This window comes from Haliotis rubra, unplaced genomic scaffold, assembly GCF_003918875.1.
Source record: "Haliotis rubra isolate DU_JTF1 unplaced genomic scaffold, ASM391887v1 Scf187, whole genome shotgun sequence".
Taxonomy (NCBI): domain Eukaryota; kingdom Metazoa; phylum Mollusca; class Gastropoda; order Lepetellida; family Haliotidae; genus Haliotis; species Haliotis rubra.
This window is the reverse complement of record NW_025765858.1, coordinates 524,143-542,884: the sequence shown is the minus strand read 5'-3', so window position 1 is coordinate 542,884 and position 18,742 is coordinate 524,143. Positions and strand designations below refer to the sequence as shown.

Sequence of the window (18,742 nt, the reverse complement as noted above, 5' to 3'; positions counted from 1 at the left end):
ACGCTCCTTCTAATCCTTGCAAACACGTCGTGCATCGTGCTCTGTCGTACAGCGTGCTCTGACAAACGGAAATCTGGAAATCGTGGAAATCTCGAAACGAGGCTCTGCCGCTAGAAAGGTTAGGCGGTCTGGTACGGACTTGATATTATATCAACCACATTGTGCATTATCAAACCGCATTGAATAAGCGCAAAAAACACATAACAGGTGTAACCAGTGAGCCAAATGAATTGTGAATCATTTTACGACCTCATCAAACAGGGGCAGTCTGTGACGTCTTAGTTAAGGTCATGCGGCCTAAACCGCGACATAAAATATAGAAATACGATGTTATTAAAGTTTAAAATTAAAAAATACTTGTAAATACCATTTTCTTATGAAACAAGTAATTGGAATACAGTGTAACCATAGTTGTTTGTGGTATGTCTTTTCACTTTCAAACGAGATAATTCGGATCGGCTGAAAAGAAGGTCATTGTCTGAATAGGTTAATGAGACTCATGTTTCGGTTTGTTAGGTAAAGGGGTGAGTGTGGGGTCTGATTTATTTATGTCAGCGTCTGTATTATGAGAAACATATCGTTTTGGTGTATATTCGTACTGCTTCATCAGCTGATGAAGGAGGTAGAATACGCTCTGAAACGTCTTGCTCCTGCTTCATCACCTTCATCTTTAAAATAATTGCTAACTACCTGGTAATGGGTAACAATCGTACAATAATCCCCACATCTCTGACGTCATTCCTATTATCGGTATTCCCCACAACGGATCTACATCGTGGTTGTTATAAACAGTTAATTAAGTCACCTGGGGAAGAATCGTCAGTCGGGATCTGACGTCATACAACCCGATCTCAGCAATGTTGATCCCGTCTATCACAATGGAGCCTCCAGCGGCTTCAAGGATCCTAAACAGAGCCAAGGTGAAGGACGACTTGCCGGCACCAGTTCTACCCACAATTCCCACCTGAAAACATAATATGACACAGAGGTTACATGCCCTACATGTTCATTCCTGGTACAGTACAGCATTACAGTTTATCGTGTTGGGCCTGCCAGCATCAGGATAACCATGTGGGGTTTTTTTTGCCTTTATTTGTTTGGTTTTGTTGAACACTCAGCAATATTCCAACGAAATGACGACGTTCTGTAAATAATTGCGTCTGGAACAGACAATCCAATGAAATACGATGACATGTGTCAACCAGGTCAGCGAGCCTGACCACCCGATCCCGTTAGTCGCCTCTTAGGACAAGCATGGGTTGCTGAAGATCAGTTATACTCCGGATCTTCGTAGGTCATTTATGTATGAATCCGGACTGATGGAAGACGTGAGCTTCACTGAGGAAGTAAAGAGAGCGGAATAACTGCAATGGATTTGGATTTAGATTTGGAGGTAGGGCGGAGTCGACGGGCAGGCTGGGAGAGGTGGTAAAGATCCCATGCACAGCTTCGTGGGCAAGTGACAAATGATGATCCCGGGTTATGTTTCACTTTATGTGATCATACTGAGAAACAGACCACGTGGAATTATACACATGCTATCAACCACTTAAAACGTATGAGTAAAACTCCAATTTTTGGAATACTTTTAGGAATCCCAACAGCTAATACAATCATTACTAAGCACTCAGAAACACTATTAACACAATGCTTTATTTAACACAATGCCTTTATTGTGTTTATCGCTTTTGTTTCAAAAAAACCAAATCCAAATCATCATAATGGGCTCATAATTTTAAGAAAGTGTATACCTTCTCTCCTCCTTCTATTGTGCAGTGCAGACCCTTCAACACTAGGTCCAGCCCGGGCCTGTAGCGGGTCATGTAGTTGATGAACTCCACCCTCCCATACTCAGGCCATTCCACTGGAGGCCGGTTGTTGTGTATTATCGGGTCCGCCTGGATTACACAACTGTTGTATATGATCATGATAATAACAATGAAGTCGTTTGTTTAATGATATGAAAGTCATACGTGTTTTATTTTGTGTGTGTGTTTGTGTGTGTGTGTGTGTGTGTGTGTTTGTGTTAGTGTTTGAATGAGTCTTTATGTTTATCTTAGTGTGTATGAGTTTGTTTATGCATGTGTGTGTTTGTATGTAAATGTGTGAGTGTGTGAATGAATCTCTTTGCGTATCTTAGTGTGTATGAGTGTGTGTATGTGGATGTAAATGTGTGAGTGTGTGTATGAATTTCTTTGTTTAGCCTAGTGTGTATGAGTGTGTGGATGTAAACGTGTGAGTGTGTGAATGAGTCTCTTTGCTTATCTTAGTGTATAAGTGTGTGTATGTAAATGTGTGAGTGTGTGAATGGATCTCTTTACTTATCTTAGTGTGTATGAGTGTGTGTATTTGGATGTAAATGTGTGAGTGTGTGAATGAATCTCTTTGCTTATCTTAGTGTGTATGAGTGTGTGTATGTGGATGTAAATGTGTGAGTGTGTGAATGAATCTCTTTGTTTAGCCTAGTGTGTATGAGTGTGTGGATGAGTCTCTTTGCTTATCTTAGTGTATGAGTGTGTGTATGTAAATGTGTGAGTGTGTGTATGACTCTCTTTGCTTATTTTAGTGTGTATGAGTGCGTGTATGTGGATGTGTGAGTGTGTGTATGAATCTTTGTTTAGCCTACTGTGTATGAGTGTGTATTTGTATGTAAATGTGTGAGTGTGTGAATGAGCCTTTTTGCTTATCTTAGTATATGAGTGTGTGTATGTATGTGTGTGGTGTTGTGTGTGAATGTATGAGTGTGTGAACGAATCTCTTCGTTTATCTTTGTGTGTATGTATGTGTGGGTGTGAGCGGTATGGATGTCTCTGTCTGTGTGTATCAGTGTGGGTGGGTGTGTCCGGTTGTTGGAGTGGAAGACGATATTGATGATACTGCACTTTGGTGTATGGGCAGATTTGTTTGGTTGCGGGAAGGGGAGACAGTATTGATAACCCTGACTCTGTCTCTATGTAAGCTTAGGGGGGTTGGCGGAATATTGATATCACTGTTTCTTTGTGAGGGTGGGACTACGTACATGCCCGCAAAAATGATCTTGGCGCCATGTTTATTGCAACTACACTATCTTAACATGATCTTACGACAATCAGAGCGCTGAGGTTGTTTTGCACAACGGCAGGTGTTCATAATATTACCTCTGTCTCAAGCTCGGCGTACTCCTTGACCCTCTCGACCGACACGATGTTGGTCTCAAGGTCACTCAACTGCCGCACCATCCAGGACATCGACCCCGCCACCTGTGACATTCAACATCAGCCATGTACATCGTTGAATAGACTGCATTAGATACTATACACTGCGTCCAGAATTAAAATACTTATGAATACACAATACGGGCCAAACGCTGTATTGCGCTCTATCTAGTGCTAAGTTGATTGTGACGAATAAAGACGAGGGAATGTGATCGTACATGATACGATAGCCGCCATTTGAGCTAGCTAAACTAGATATTACCAGAACTATATGTTTTGCGTCAAATGAGCACGCTACTCTGATACCTAACCATCATTAAACAGAGGCCCAGATAAGCTGCGTATTCGGGAAAAATACGCATAGAAAACTTTCAATTACGCATTGAAAAATAATTGTTGCGTACCAATTACGCATTAAACTGTTAGATACGCAAAGAGTTTAAAACAAATGCGTACGGAATATACTTATAAAAATCGCTTGCGTAATGAAATAGACATCGATTGCTATCAATTTGTACTGTTAGTATAGGTCAAGTGTTGTACTGTCAGTATAGGATGAGTGATTTTTTATCAAATCATTTCCCTTATATTTAAGTTGGTTTTGAGTAGGTATGACATAAGCCAGAACATACCTGCTTAGTAAACTTACTCAATGACACAATACTTAGGTAGGTAAAATGACTGAAATACGCACATATTTGAAAGCAGTGGGTAACGGAAAATGAAATACCCACTCAACATTCATAATACCCACTCCAAAAAAATACAGTGGGTACAGTACCCACATGAGCTAAATCTTATCTGGAGCACTGTAAATCATGATGAAAATGTATATCAAGTCGATGACATTTTTCTGAAGTTGGTCAAGTGAGTACAATATCTCAGGTATAAATACACAATACCAATTGCAAAGTGGTCAAATGTAACACATGTTCTATTTAGGATTACACATTCTCAGTACAGTACAGCTTCTAGTAGTTTTTGTTGAACTGAGTCCCATCCGGATTAGAGGCCTGATGTTGAGGGTGTGGGTTCGAATCCCGGATGGGACTCAAGCCAACAAAAGTACAAGAATCTGTACTTTACTAAGGAAGTGTAATCCCAAATATAACAAGTGATACAATCGTAATACTTACTTGAAGGGCGTACGACACAGAGAGCCCTATAATCCCACCATTGGTCCCGGGGGAGACAACCGCAAAGATGGCGGAAGCGAAGATTATGAAACTGCTGATCATATCAAGATAGTAGGCCAACCACCTGCAAATACATGAGTTCTGTTTAAAAGAGGATAGCCAGAAAATAAATTGTCACAAAAACAGTATTCTTACGCTAACAACACATTTGTACTATACTCTTATCAAAAGTGTGGTTCATATAAGTAAATGTCTTTGAAGACAAAAATCTTATATTCGTAGAAATTTAAATTTATGAGGATTTCAATTGAATGAGCATCAGTAGATTATGAAGGGTAATGGCCTGACACATACAATTAATGTCATTAATTTAATTTGGTCTAATAGCCTGGCAAGAAAGCATAACACCTACATCGATCTTGTTAACCCCAAAGATGTTTTGGTTTTGCTTTATCCATCGTGTTTTCCAGAAAGTTGCAATAAATGTCATAAAACGATAAATTATTATTTGCTCAACATATACTGTATTGTATCGATTACATCATTCCAATTTTCTTTGGTGTAAAATGTCAGTAATCGTCATGACTTATGATTTCGCCAAGCGTGTTGCGATCCTTGCTCGGGGGTTATTTGGTCGAGTTGTGAGCATTCGGGACCTAGGTGGGGATTATGACAAGTTTTCTTTTGGACTTGATGACGACATTTCGAGATTAGACGTAGCAGTCACAACTATGAGGTCTAATGCAATTCCCCTTTTCGCTTGTACCAAGTGTCTGCGTGCATAAACAATTTTCTTGGCATTGAAATAGTTAGTGACGGGTTAGAGTTTTCTCCAGCAGCCCGTGTCATCACTGTTTGTTAGTGTGTCAGTCCTGAGAGTTGAAGTGGGCAGTCGACCCTGGCAGGTACTTATCATGATTATAGAGATGGTATTTTCGGTTTTGATAACTGCTGAACATAAGAGATAATGTCATTGTAGATATAGTCAATCTTTCATTGCCTTATCACGAGGTAACTATGTTAAACCAGCCAGAACTTATTCTACTTCAGCACAGAAGAGTCACGCTACTTGGTTATCTTCAGGGTGCACTATTCCTGGTATGTGAACCGTTTGATGATGATACAGGTTGATGTCAATGACAATAAGACTGCTCTTCTGTGACTAGAGACCATTGTCGTGATCCTATTCGTTCACTTTATGCTTCACGAACACACCAAACAAAAGAAATATTATCATATGTTTTATGTCGTATGCCTGAAAGGTTAAGAACTAGACCCAAACTTTATTTGACATAAGGCTGCTGTGTTGGGGTTTTCAATAACATAGTTATTGTGCAGGTATTTTATATATCAGTCTCAGTCTCAGCAGAATAGACATACTATCTAAACTCATCGTGAACGGGGCGGTGGGGTAGCCTAGTGGATAAAGCGTTTGCTCGTTACGCCGAAGACCCGGGTCTGATTCCCCACATGGGCACAATGTGTGAAGCCTATTTCTGGTGTCCCCCGCCGTGATATTGCTGGAATATTGCTAAAAGTGACGTAAAAATAAACTCAGTCAGTCAGTCATCGTGAACGTCACAGGTTTTCCTTCCACATTAAGCTGACAAGTCGTAGTAAAAATAAAGTTGTATATATCATCTAACTGACTCCAATCCAACTCGGAAAGCCCTGCCGCCTGACTAAAGGAATGTTTGGACCTAGATATAGACAGTGACCTGTTTAGTCCTCAGTAGTTTGTAAGATAAATCTTGTTCATATACGTTTTTATTTACTTTTAAATCTGATCTTCCACACAAGTCGAAATTTAAATTTTACGACTGAGTCATCTGGTTCATCGATCACTTGATTGTCTGGCTTCAGTTCTGGTAGTTGTTTTGTAAATACATTTTGGGGAAATTGTGTGAATTACGGGTGCCACTTGGTGTCAAAACTGAGCTTCATAGGTCCATTAATATTATTTTCCTATTTTTCCTAAATGAAATCTCTCTCTGAGAAAAGTCGTGCGGGGTATTCTTTTGCACTTGCTGAATTGAGCCTCTGAATACACTAGTTGCTTAGAACGACTGACTACCTGTTCGCCATCAGACCGGCAAAGTAAAAGACTTGATTTTTGTCAACTCTCTTCTTGGACTCTTCTATGAATCTGTCCACGGCACCATACGCGCGGATGCTGCCTGCGCCGGTAATGGTCTCGCTGAAATGGATGTAGATTGGGGAGCGTGTCACGGACTCGATACGCTTCAGTTGCCTGGACGTCGGGATGTAGAAGTTCTGGGGAAAAATCGAGACAGTCATTCAAAATTCCATAAGTATCTATGTCGACACGTCGCTATTGTGCAATAAAGAAGTTCATCATCAATAAAGACTTCAAGTTGTCATTCTTAGGGCATCTGATGTTGGGGAGTTATACAAAACCATTTGATACACGAGCCCATATTTCCTATGTCTAAAATGTCTAAATTTGACTTCTTGAATAAAGTTCCTGTAAACAGGTGGTGGTGGTGGTGGAAATTGGGTTTAACGTCGTGCTTGAGAATATTTCGCTCATATGATGACGTGCATGCGTGTGTATGTGTATGTGCGGCTGCTTGTACTAGCCCAGACTGAAGCTGGTTTTATAGTGCTAGCCCACTGAGATACCATGCCGCAGTGAAGCATGAATACCCCACTCAGACACATTATACTGACTCCGAGCTGACCAGTCCTTGTTGTACCCATTAATGCCGAGCGCCAGGCAGGGACCAACAAGTATCATATTTGAACGTGTTTTGGTATGACGCGGTCGGGGATCGAACCCGCGACCTTCCGCTCCCCGGGCGGACGCTCTAACCACTACACCACGGAGGCGGTCCTGTAAACAGGCAAGTAGACTAACATTATATTATACTGTAGATTGTTTGGCTTTGTCTTGGTATGCTTGCTCAAGTATTGAAGACGTGCTTGGGATATTCGAATTACTTGGTGTATTAAAGGTTATCTGATCGTGTTGAAGCTGAGAACCCGCTCGTCTCTTCTTACCTGTATGCATATGTATAATATAACCAGCGGAACCAAGACGGAGATGAAGAAGGGGGTGTTGACGCTGATGATGATGAGAGTTGCCACGACGTTGGAGAGTGTGGACAACAGCATCCTGATGATTAAAGGTAGGGTGTTGTCGATTGTCTCAACGTCACGTGACAAGCGGTTGATGATACGCCCGTAAGGCGTGGTGTCGAAGAACGACATAGGCGACCTGAAGACGCGGCTGAGGATGGCATCATGGAGACGAGCGGCCGCCCTCACCATCCGCACCCGAAGCAGATAGCCATACCCCGTGACAACGACAACTGCAACGGAAATGAATTCGTTTATGCCTTTTCAAATCGATTGATACCAAGTACATATTCTTAGGCCATCCGTATTTTTTAAGTGTTTCTCATCTCGAGGGCGAAAAAATATATAGCAACTCAATTACAATCATATTCTATGAACCTTCAAAAATATTGGATAATTGTCGTTCAATTAATTTACGAGGAGCTTTAAATTTGCTTTTTAAACATATTTTACATAAATTATGATGAAGACATAATTATTAAGCTGATCTGGTTTTTACGAGTTTTTAAAAAAAATGGGCGGACGGGATGATGAAGATGATGATGACGATGATAAATTTTGTAATTATTCCCAAAAGGTCTGATTTTCAAGGGTATACACTCAAACACTGTGTGACCAATTACGGTTATCTCGAAGTGAAAGCTTGATGCAAGCATATTGCCTATTAGGTATACATTTGCGATTGAGTCGAACATCGGATAACTCGAAGTATTGTTTGCGCTTTCTTTTGCCCCTTTTCCTGATGTTAACTCACGCATGTATAAGGAGAAGGCGGAGTATAGTCCAAGATATCTGTGATTCACGTCGACAAACGTCTGGGAGGTAACGGCGGAAGCGTTGGTCAGTCTAGGATCCTCTGTCCAGTCAGTGAGGTAGAAGCCGGACCAAGAGTTGATAGCCTGGTATGCAAGGAACAGCAACACGGCCACTGTGACCGAAGGTAGCCCCGCCGCCCTTCCGTACATCAGGAACACGCCCCACTTCACCTGCAAATGTCCACGTACCACAATGTATAGTTTGATATGTTGTGTGACAAACATTGTTTCTGAAATTAAGTGGAGGGTCCTTGGGAGAGGATAGGGGGTAGCCAGGCAGAAATGTTCACCGAGTTGTTCAGCTGAATGCTCAGGAATAGCACAAATCTAGCAGTACATTGATATCATTCTGAAACTCAAGGTGCAGAGTTATGTCCCTTGTTTTCTGAACCTGATGATGCTTAATTTGGCTTGAACCCAATATTCGCACTCAGTGATAACTTGCTGAACCAAAACATTTAAAGGTTGACTTTAAGGTTACATATTGGGTAGTATACTCTGATATGTATTAAGTAATAGACATTAACAGTTTATTTTTGCTGAAATAGTGTACACGTCATACAAGTGAGTGAGTAAGTTTAGTTTTACGCCGCACTCAGCAATATTCCAGCTATATGGCGGCGGTCTGTAAATAATCGTCTGAACCTGACAATCCAGTGATCAACAGCATGAGCATCGATCTACGCAACTGGGAACCGATGACATGTGTCAACCAAGCTAGCGAGCCTGATCACCAGATCCCGTTAGTCGCCTCTTACGACAAGAATGGGTACCTGAAGGTTCATTCTAACCCGGACCTTCACGGGTACGTCATACAGGAATGAGAGGCATATGTCATAACATTGTGATCATTACAGTCTGTAGCAATGGATTCTGAAGCAGGACATCACTGGCCATTCTGAACGTTCATTTGGTATAGATGAATCTGGTGAATACGCAACCTAATACAGAAGATACATATCGACCATAACATATTTGAACTGAGGATAAATCACTCAAACCTGCTGATTCCTGATATTGAATCAGCTCGAATTCGAGATCGGTAAATGTACTGCCTGAATCAAGGATCTCATAATTCCTTCATCAAGGACGATGTCGTATGAGCTGATGACGCTGCCTACCCGTCCGTATAGAACGTTCTCCTCTTCCGTCAGAGCCCCACTCTTCACGACCCCTTGTTGTTTTCGACTCCTTACACTCCGGGATAACGACATCGACTTCGACTCCGCCATTTTCCTGAAAATTATAGACAGGCGTTGTCGCTGAATTTTGCAAAATGTTACACTGCCAAAATGCGTGTCTGATATCATGGTATGGAACGTGCTGTTTTTTGGGTTTTTTTATCAATACTCAGACAAATGGGAACTTGTAAACACAAAAAATGGAAAAGTTCATATGAGAGTGAGCATAGTTTTGCGTCGCCTTAAACAATATTCCAGCAATGTCACCAGAAATTGGCTTACACTGTTGCTACGAGTACAGGGCCTCAACCCTTCACAACTGTGTTTGGTCCTATGTCCCATTGAGCACCCGTGTGAGTGAGTGAGTATTATTTTATTCTACTTTTAGCAACATTCCAACAATATCACCGCTGGGGACACCAGAAATTGGCTTCACACATTACAGCCATGTAAAGAATCGAATCCGTACCTTCGGCGTGACAAGCGAACGCTTTAACCACTATGCTACCCCACCGCCCACAGATTAGTGAGCTCCGTTGAGATTTTAGTAAAATTCCCGAGCGACCTATGCTTCTCGTAAAAGGTGACGATTGTGAGTCAGTGAGTTAGGATTTACGTCACGTCGACAATATGTCAGCCATCATGTGACGGAATAGCGGCTATAATGATCATCGTTTACTATACCTTCTTCTCCTCATGTAACCGTCGTCAGAGGAGCTGTAGTCGGACATGAGGAGTTCCAGCCTGTCCCGCATTCTCTCCCTGATCTGCTGGACTGTAGATGACACGGATACAATAAACCATTGAACTTACATGTGTCACAGGTGGGTACCCGGTAGGGCAGGGCATGGTCACCACGCCGTTGTTTAACATGGATACCTTACCAGATCCTGACCCGTGCAGACCTTGTTTTATCCCTTAGTGCCTAGCACAGTATATATTTTAACGTTTAATGGTGTGACACTGCTGGGGATAGTTAGAACACAAGGGAGATAACTCTGTACTGGGCACTGCGGCGGCGCCTAATCATGCGTCAGTGTCACCGTTACACCACGTAACATCATAGGTGAGGTGATGTGAAATTGGGTTTAACGTCGTGCTTGAGAATATTTCGCTCATATGACGACTTGCATGCGTGTGTATGTGTATGTGCGGCTGCTTGTACTAGCCCAGACTTAGGCTGGTTTTATAGTGCTAGCCCACTGAGATACCATGCCGTAGTGAAACACGAATACCCCACTCAGACACATTATACTGACTCCGAGCCGACCAGTCCTTGTTGTACCCATTAATGCCGTCTTTTGGTATGACGCGGTCGGGGATCGAACCCGCGACCTTCCGCACTCCGGGCGGGCGCTCTAACCACTACACCACGGAGGCGGTCAGATAACTCTGTGCTGGGCACTGCGGTGGCGCCTAATCATGCGTTAGTGTCACCGTTACACCACGTAACAACATAGAATTACATTCATTGCAACTGCTTATATTGTAGTATTAATGGTTCCGTACTTTCCTCGTCCTCTTCCTCGTCCTCATCTATCCTATCAATGAGGTATTCCTGCAGAAATTGGGCAAAATGGCCGTTACGGGACATCAGCTCATCGTAACTTCCGGTCTCTGTGATGTCACCGTCATTCATGACAATGATGTGGTCCACCATGGGGAGCCAGTGGACGCCGTGTGTCACCAGGATCCGGGTCTGGTGACAAACAAAACCTCATCAATTGTTTGATCGAGGAAATGTTATTTTACGCAATAAAACACATTCATAACGAGTGACTCGTTAAACAAACGCGAATACATGTATCAATCGAATAAATGGTACCTACTTTGCCATGGAGTAAGCCATTAGCGCCGATGACGTTCTTGAAGATGTGTTTTCCCACGTGACTGTCCACGGCGCTCAGAGGGTCATCAAACAGATAGATATCCGAATTGCTGTAAACCGCACGTGCAAGACTCACGCGCTGCTTCTGACCTCCGCTCAAGTTGATGCCCTGAAAGTCAAGGTCATCATGATAAACAAGACCAAGGTGAAGGTGATGATATACGGCTTGTCGTGAAATCAACTAAAGGTTCATGCGTTGATCCACAAGGTACAGCAAAAACTTAAATCGACCTTTTCATTCTCGCCAACAATAGTTGCAAAAGTTGCTGATACGGACTTTAGCCAGAATTGATCACTCGATGTCTTTAACAGAATATATTACAACAAGTGTCTCCATATCACTGATGTTGGCATTTGACTGCGTTCTTTGACGACTTTATAATCATCACATATTATCAAACTTTTTACGTTAAACCTGACATTGGACAAAGTCGAAAGGCCCCGTATCTGTGACGTCGTAGGAAAAGAACGTTAAAACGTCACCGGTTTTTCTACAAGTCAGATGATTAAGAAAGAAAGAAATGTTTCTCACCTTCTCGCCAATCTCAGTGTGGTCGCCAGCAGGGAGAAGGGCAAGGTCTTCTTTTAGTGCGCATGCGTCAATCACGGTCTTATATTTCTTCTCCCGCCATCTTTTTCCAAACACGATGTTGTCCCGGAGACTACAGTTTTGTATCCAGGCTTGTTGTGGCACGTACCCTGTAGATGACTGGAGTGGAGTGAGTGAATGAGTGAGTTAAGTTTTACGCCGCTTTTAGCAATATTACAGCTATATCAAGTTGGGGAGCACATACATGGTCTTCACACACTGTACCCGAGTGGGGAATCGAACCCGTGTCTTAGGCGTGACGAGCGAATGCTTTAACCACCAGGCTATCCTGCTGCATCATTGGAGTGGAAGGGATTGAATATATACTAGTAGTCAGTTTTTCTTTCATAAATTTTAATGATGTTTGTGAATCTGTTTAAGGCCAAAGCAGACAATAGTCAGCTACATGGCATTGTATGGACACTCCTCTTGTCTCGAGCTACTTTTCACTCGATATGTATCCCCGAACTCGAGACGATTATATTGTCCAAAACACACAGAGGATATCTCATGATCACAGATGCATTGGTGTTGATATCTGACAGCACTGCCACAGACATACTCTTAATGATTTCCTTTTATCTGCGTATAGTTTGGAAAATTTGGTATAGTACACAAATGGATGGATGGACCAACGGACGGATGGATATATGGATGCATTATGCACGGGCGGATGGACGGAATGACAGGCAGACTAGTATTTAACTGTTATAGTGCACTGCTTCCAAACGTAAACTGACGTACAAAAAAAAGTACACACCCGGTGCTTTTGGATTACCTTCCAAAAAAGCGACGTAAATGTTTTGAAAAGAGTTTTTACACTGATACATAAGTCACAGACTTTCTTAAGATGTTGCCAAAACACCACAGATATCGTGCCAAATTGTGAAGTTGCCAGTCAAAATCACAACACTTTTCAAATAATCCCAAAACACCAGGTGTGTACTTTCTTTTGTACGTCGGTTTATTTTGAAATATTCGATAATCTTCACAACCGATACTGTTCAATCAGATAGATTAAACTGGCCCAGAAATATCGATCTGAGATCATTTCAGGTAACATGTGAACTATTTCCACTATTTTTATTGGTAGTACCTGAACTGTGACGGTCCCTGATATTTTCTCCATCTCGCCCAGGATCGCCGATATGACGGATGTCTTCCCAGAAGCCACTTGGCCCACGATAGCAACCAGCGCCCCCTCGCGGATATTCAGGTTAATACTGTAACGCATAAAGAAATACACTCATCTAAGGCGATTCCTGATCCTCAGAGAACCAGTTGCCTGCTGAACCTCTACCCGTGAAGATCCTGGTTAGATTTGATCTTCAGCAACCCATGCTTGTCGTAAGAGGCGACTAACGGGATCGGGTGGTCAGGCTCGCTGGCTTGGTTGACACATGTCATCGTATCCCAATTGCGTAGATCGATGCTCATTCTGTTGACCACTGGATTGTCTGACCCGGTCTCGATTGTTTACAGAACGCCGCCAATAGCTCGACTATTGCTGAATGCGGCGTTAAACAACCAACCAATCAACCAACCAACAAATACAGTATCTCTTCAACAGGTGCCTAAATATGATATGCAGAGTTGCGTCCCTTGAAGGCTCGCTGACTTGTTTGACACGTCATCGTATCCAACTTGCGAACATCGATGCTTATGTCTTATGTATCACTGGTTTGTCTGGTCCGTACTAGATTATTCACAGACCGCCATCATACAGGTGGAATACTGCTGTGCGTGGTATTTTAAAACAAGTTTACACGAAAACAAACAAGTGCGAGGCCCGTCGGAATTAAGTTTCTACGTGTGTGCAGCCTTCTCAATGGTTCATCAAAGTGGTAACGTCTGACACCTACATCATCCTGGGCTTTCCTCCTACATTAAGCTCATACAAGTGAGTGAGTTTAGTTTTACGCCGCTTTCAGCAATATTCCAGCAATATCCCGACTGGGGACACCAGAGACGGACTTGATACATTATACCAATGTGGGGAATCGAACCCGGGTACCCGACGAGCAAAAGCTATAACCACTAGGGTCCTGATGATGAATAATGAGAATATTTGTAACGCGCCTTTTCCAGGCTAGATATCCTGCTCAAAGCGCACAATCTGATCATTATTACCCCGGATACCCAAAGCTGCCTGTGAGGCGCTAGAAGGTTAATAGTCACATGACTTATCCCACAAGGTACCCATTTTCTGCTGGGTGAACAGAGGCAATTTTAAACAATACTCACTTCCCTAAGGTGAGAGCACATGTGCTTCGTTGTGGGCAGGACTGAAGTCGAAGAAACTCAGGAGTCAAGCTGCCAAACGCGGTCACCCATCTAAGGACTCTCCGCGCCCTGAGCTCTATGCACAACACCACACGCCACCGGAGGGATGGCAACTGAACAACCCTCCAATGCGGCGTTAAAATACATTCATTCGTGAAGGAAAAACGTGGATATGGTGGATTAACTAACTGATACCAAGAAGAGCCTTACTTTGTAAGCGTGGGCTCCATGGTCCTGTCCCAGGTGAATGTTCCGTTAATTATTTGTACTGCGTAATCTGAAAGTAAACGCATAATCTGTCAGCATCTCTTGTGACAGAAAATAAAGAACAGCTTACTCGAAATCTGTCAACAGTCAGTTTTAACTTGACACAACTGATGCAGTTCAATGGTTCCACTATGGTCCTTTCTGGCGTGAATTAGGACTGACTGACTGAGTTTGGTTTTACGCCGCTTTTAGCAATATTCCAGCAACATCACGGCGGGGGAACACCAGAAATGGGCTTCACACATTGTACCCATGTGGGAATTTGAACCCGGGTATTCGGTGTGACGAGCCAACGCTTTAACCAACAGGCTACCCCACCGCCCCCGCGAATTAAGAATGAGGATAGTTGTAGACGATCTCTCATTGATGCAAAAAATTGTTTGTTTTGAGTCATATTCGAAACTTTTAAATAATTTGTCAACTTAAACTACTTTTACTCAAAATGTGTTTTAAGATTAAAACCATGCGTGTATCATAATTACTTATACTTATTCTACTTATGATTATAACTACTTACATGTTACATAAATATACTCATGCCAATAATGGTTGTCACGCCTTAAATTTTTTAATTGGAGAGGGATGTGGGGTTGGGTTGGGGTGGGAGAGGGGGGTGACAACCATTATTGGCATGAGTATATTTATCCGACAAATGATATAATTATTAATACTGGCCGTGTTGTATTAATACTTGTCCTGTTCATAATATATATAATTACCTCCCTGATATCATGTATATTTACCTAAGAGACAGTATGTATATCTAACCCACGAATAATGTATTTGATAACCTTATTTACAGTGCAAAACTTTACCCTTTATGTATCCCTAGAGGTGTTCATTGATAAGTACCCGACTTATGACAGACGTCTTATCCAACAATGAGGGGCGGTGGGGTAGCCTAGTGGTTAAAGCGTTGGCTCGTCACGCCGAAGACCCGGGTTCGAATCCCCACATGGGTACAATGAGTGAAGCCCATTTCTGGTGTCCCCCGCCGTGATATTGCTGGAATATTGCTAAAAGCGGCGTAAAACCCAACTCACTCACTGACAATATTATTCCAGTTATCCTTGATGTTATCTTCATGCTGTTTCAGTTTCATATACTACCCATCAAAAGTTTAGACTCGCTTAAATCAATCACTATATGTTATGTATGTACATATGGTAACAACGATGGTTTCTCCACTTGGAGGAAACATCTGCAAACGTTATGCAGATTAATTGCACGAGGATCATGCATCAAATCGCTGAAAAGCATGTGGAAATATCAGTCAGTCAGTCAGTCAGTCAGTCAGTCAGGCCAACAATGAACTCTGTCATATAACGAATGATTGATACAGGTTCTAGTCACTTTCTGTATAATTTATTTTGTCAATAGGCGCGGCGGCGTGTATAACGAACTACAGTTTTAACCAACCAAATGGTGTGAATCCTTTGAGTTCGTTATAACCGGAGTTTGCTGTACGTATAATTACCCGATTGGTGGTCAGTCTGCACGTTCTCAGGACTAAGGTCTTCAGTACACAGAAACTCGTTGACTCGCCGGGTAGATACGAAAGCCTGAGAGCGAAAGAGATGATACATATCATTTTCCCGAAATCTTTCCGTTGTGTCTGTTGATATCAAATATATGAAAGGTCTGTATATAGTTACAACTTGTAATTCAATATTAAACATGTATCGATGAATGTTCATGCAGTTCTGATTTGTCTTCCAAAATCAATATTCCAACTTTTCAGTTTGTAATAAAGAAATACAGTTCGCCCTACTTCCAAGTATTGTGTAATTAAAGTGCAGTTTTGCCCTGAACTATTACAACTGAAGCGCCAATACGCATTTAAAACAAACAAACATCGTTAGTATTGCAGACATGGTGTTCTGTTCCCAATATTTCGGTGCTTTCACAGTCACTCATTAAATCAGCCATCTTCACACTAACCCACACACTGACACAAACACCAACCCACCTCTACACTTAGCCACCGACCACTCTCATACTCACCTAAAGTTAAACACACTGACTCTCTCACCTACTCAATCACTCACTCACTGACACAAACACCAACCCACCTCTACACTTAGCCACCGACCACTCTCATACTCACCTAAAGTTCACACTACACTCAATCAGCCACCGACCACTCTACACTTAGCCACCGACCACTCTCAAACTCACCTAAAGTTAAACACACTGACTCTCTCACCTACTCAATCACTCACTCACTGACACAAACACCAACCCACCTCTACACTTAGCCACCGACCACTCTCATACCTCACCTACTCACTCAACCATCCGCTCACTCACTCACTCACTCACTCTTACATGCAACTGCTATGTCAGATATTCCAATCGTCAGGTTGGTGCCAGTGGACCATCAACCCAACTATTTCGATCGCAGACCAAGGATCCTAACAGCTAAACAACATGGAAAAATAACTCTCAACCAGCGGATCCCGACACCGACAAGGGGCGCAACTCGATATACCGTGTTTACCTGTATTGCGGTGGTGATGATCCCGGGGAGGAGGTTCATGGGGACACGGAGGATGTTGAAGAGGGAGAGGGTGACGAAGGCTTTGTTGGCGTCTAACTGGTTGGTGGGGTCGCTGAAGATGTACGTTGCAAACGTTGCCAGGACAACCTGTCGTCGCATAAACACAAGCTTAGAAATGTATATCATGGGGAACTGAAACTGACAGTCCGGAAAACTATCTTAACTGTGCTATGCTCGTTTTGCGAAACATGCAAGAATTCTGAGTAATGATTTAATTTATATAATTTGATCAAGTTCACTTACCCTAAGCTGCACCATACCTGTTAATACAGTGAGGGTCAGGACCGGGGCGCTAGAAACTCACCGGAGGCTATAATTTCTCTTGTTTTGTCCGTGTGAAATTACATTTCTCTTAATCACCAAATCACAAAAGAAAGTTACTACGTTAGTAAATTTTGATTTAGCATGTTTTGTGCAATTACGTATGCTATGCTATTGGCATATATATTCCAGAAGTCAAGAGAAGATGTTTGACCTGCACCCGGTGAAGATAATGTTTGACCTGCACCAGATGCATCCTCGATAATCTCCAGGGTATAGTGGAGATTTATACGGTTCGGCCCGATGATTTTATTACCTCCCTTGGCTGACTTTTTATTCTATCAGGTGTCTACGCTGGGAAGTTGAGCGTACCAAGCAAAAGTGACAAGTCACTTTCGCTTCTTGAATTATCTAACCGATTAAACTTGGCAACACAATTGATGCAGAGGTACTCTGAAAGAGGTAGAAGGAGTTCTTGCATATATATTTTTAAAGTTTCAGACCTGTCAATATGTCTGTATGATTTCCCCCAAAATCTTAGTCGCGCTGCTCGGTCGTAACGGCGGCTTAGCTGATTGGCTACTATGAGAATGCGGAGCCAGCAAAGGGAGGTAATAAAATTATCCGGCCGAGCTATAGATGCATCCAGGATGTAGTGGAGAGTTATCGTAGCGTATACCCTGGAGATAATCGAGGATGCACCAGATGAGGATGATACTAGAATTTGACCTGCGCCAGATGAGGATAATGTTTGACCAGGTAAGGAAGAAGTTTGACCTGCACCAAATAAAGATAATGTTTGACCTGCACAGGTAATGATTATGTTTGAATTACACCAGATGATGATAATGTTTGACCTACACCAGATGATGACAATGTTTGACCTGCACTGGATGATGATAATGTTTGACCTGCACCATGTTAGAATGATTTTGTACCTGCACATGGTGATGATAATGTTTGACCTGCACAGGTAATGATTATATTTCACCTGAACCAGATGAGGATAGTGTTTGACCTGTGTCAGATTGGGATAATGTTTGACTTACTAGGAATGGCGCCAATGTCCAGCTGATGCCCAGACCCGCGGACAGGTAGGAGATCTTCAGCAGCACGTCCACCTCCTTCCTCCGCACAGACTCCACCTTCCGCTTGAAAGACGTCTCCCACGCGTACAGCTTCAGCACCTGAGCAATGAGACATCGGCATACACATGGAGAGACGTTTGAGAAGAGAATACGATAATAGTGTTGACTATGACGATGTCCGTAATGATGTTGAAATGATTGCAGAGAACAGTGATGATGATTATGTCTGTGTTGTTGTTAACGATGGTGATGATGATGATGACGATGACGATGACGACGACGACGACAACGACAACGACGACGACGACGACGATGATGATGATGTTGATGATGAACATTTTGCTTTTTTTTGATCGCTTTGATTGACGTTGATAGACCCTC

General features: G+C 42.5%; 1 protein-coding gene across 1 annotated transcript in view; it reads right to left on the bottom strand.

The window, feature by feature from the left end:
- Window positions 1–18,742, bottom strand: part of LOC124274001 (multidrug resistance-associated protein 1-like) — a 29,183-nt gene that overhangs the window by 3,891 nt on the left and 6,550 nt on the right. The window contains exons 6-22 of the mRNA XM_046709334.1: window positions 18,323–18,460; window positions 16,953–17,099; window positions 15,930–16,014; window positions 14,396–14,462; window positions 12,999–13,125; window positions 11,846–12,022; window positions 11,255–11,422; window positions 10,935–11,124; window positions 10,110–10,200; window positions 9,297–9,480; window positions 8,184–8,415; window positions 7,352–7,662; window positions 6,405–6,604; window positions 4,331–4,454; window positions 3,138–3,239; window positions 1,752–1,898; window positions 806–964 (exon numbers count right to left, since the gene is read on the bottom strand). Of these exons, the coding sequence (XP_046565290.1) occupies window positions 806–964; window positions 1,752–1,898; window positions 3,138–3,239; window positions 4,331–4,454; window positions 6,405–6,604; window positions 7,352–7,662; window positions 8,184–8,415; window positions 9,297–9,480; window positions 10,110–10,200; window positions 10,935–11,124; window positions 11,255–11,422; window positions 11,846–12,022; window positions 12,999–13,125; window positions 14,396–14,462; window positions 15,930–16,014; window positions 16,953–17,099; window positions 18,323–18,460 (2,649 nt within the window). The remainder of the gene's footprint in view (window positions 1–805; window positions 965–1,751; window positions 1,899–3,137; window positions 3,240–4,330; window positions 4,455–6,404; window positions 6,605–7,351; window positions 7,663–8,183; window positions 8,416–9,296; window positions 9,481–10,109; window positions 10,201–10,934; window positions 11,125–11,254; window positions 11,423–11,845; window positions 12,023–12,998; window positions 13,126–14,395; window positions 14,463–15,929; window positions 16,015–16,952; window positions 17,100–18,322; window positions 18,461–18,742) is intronic.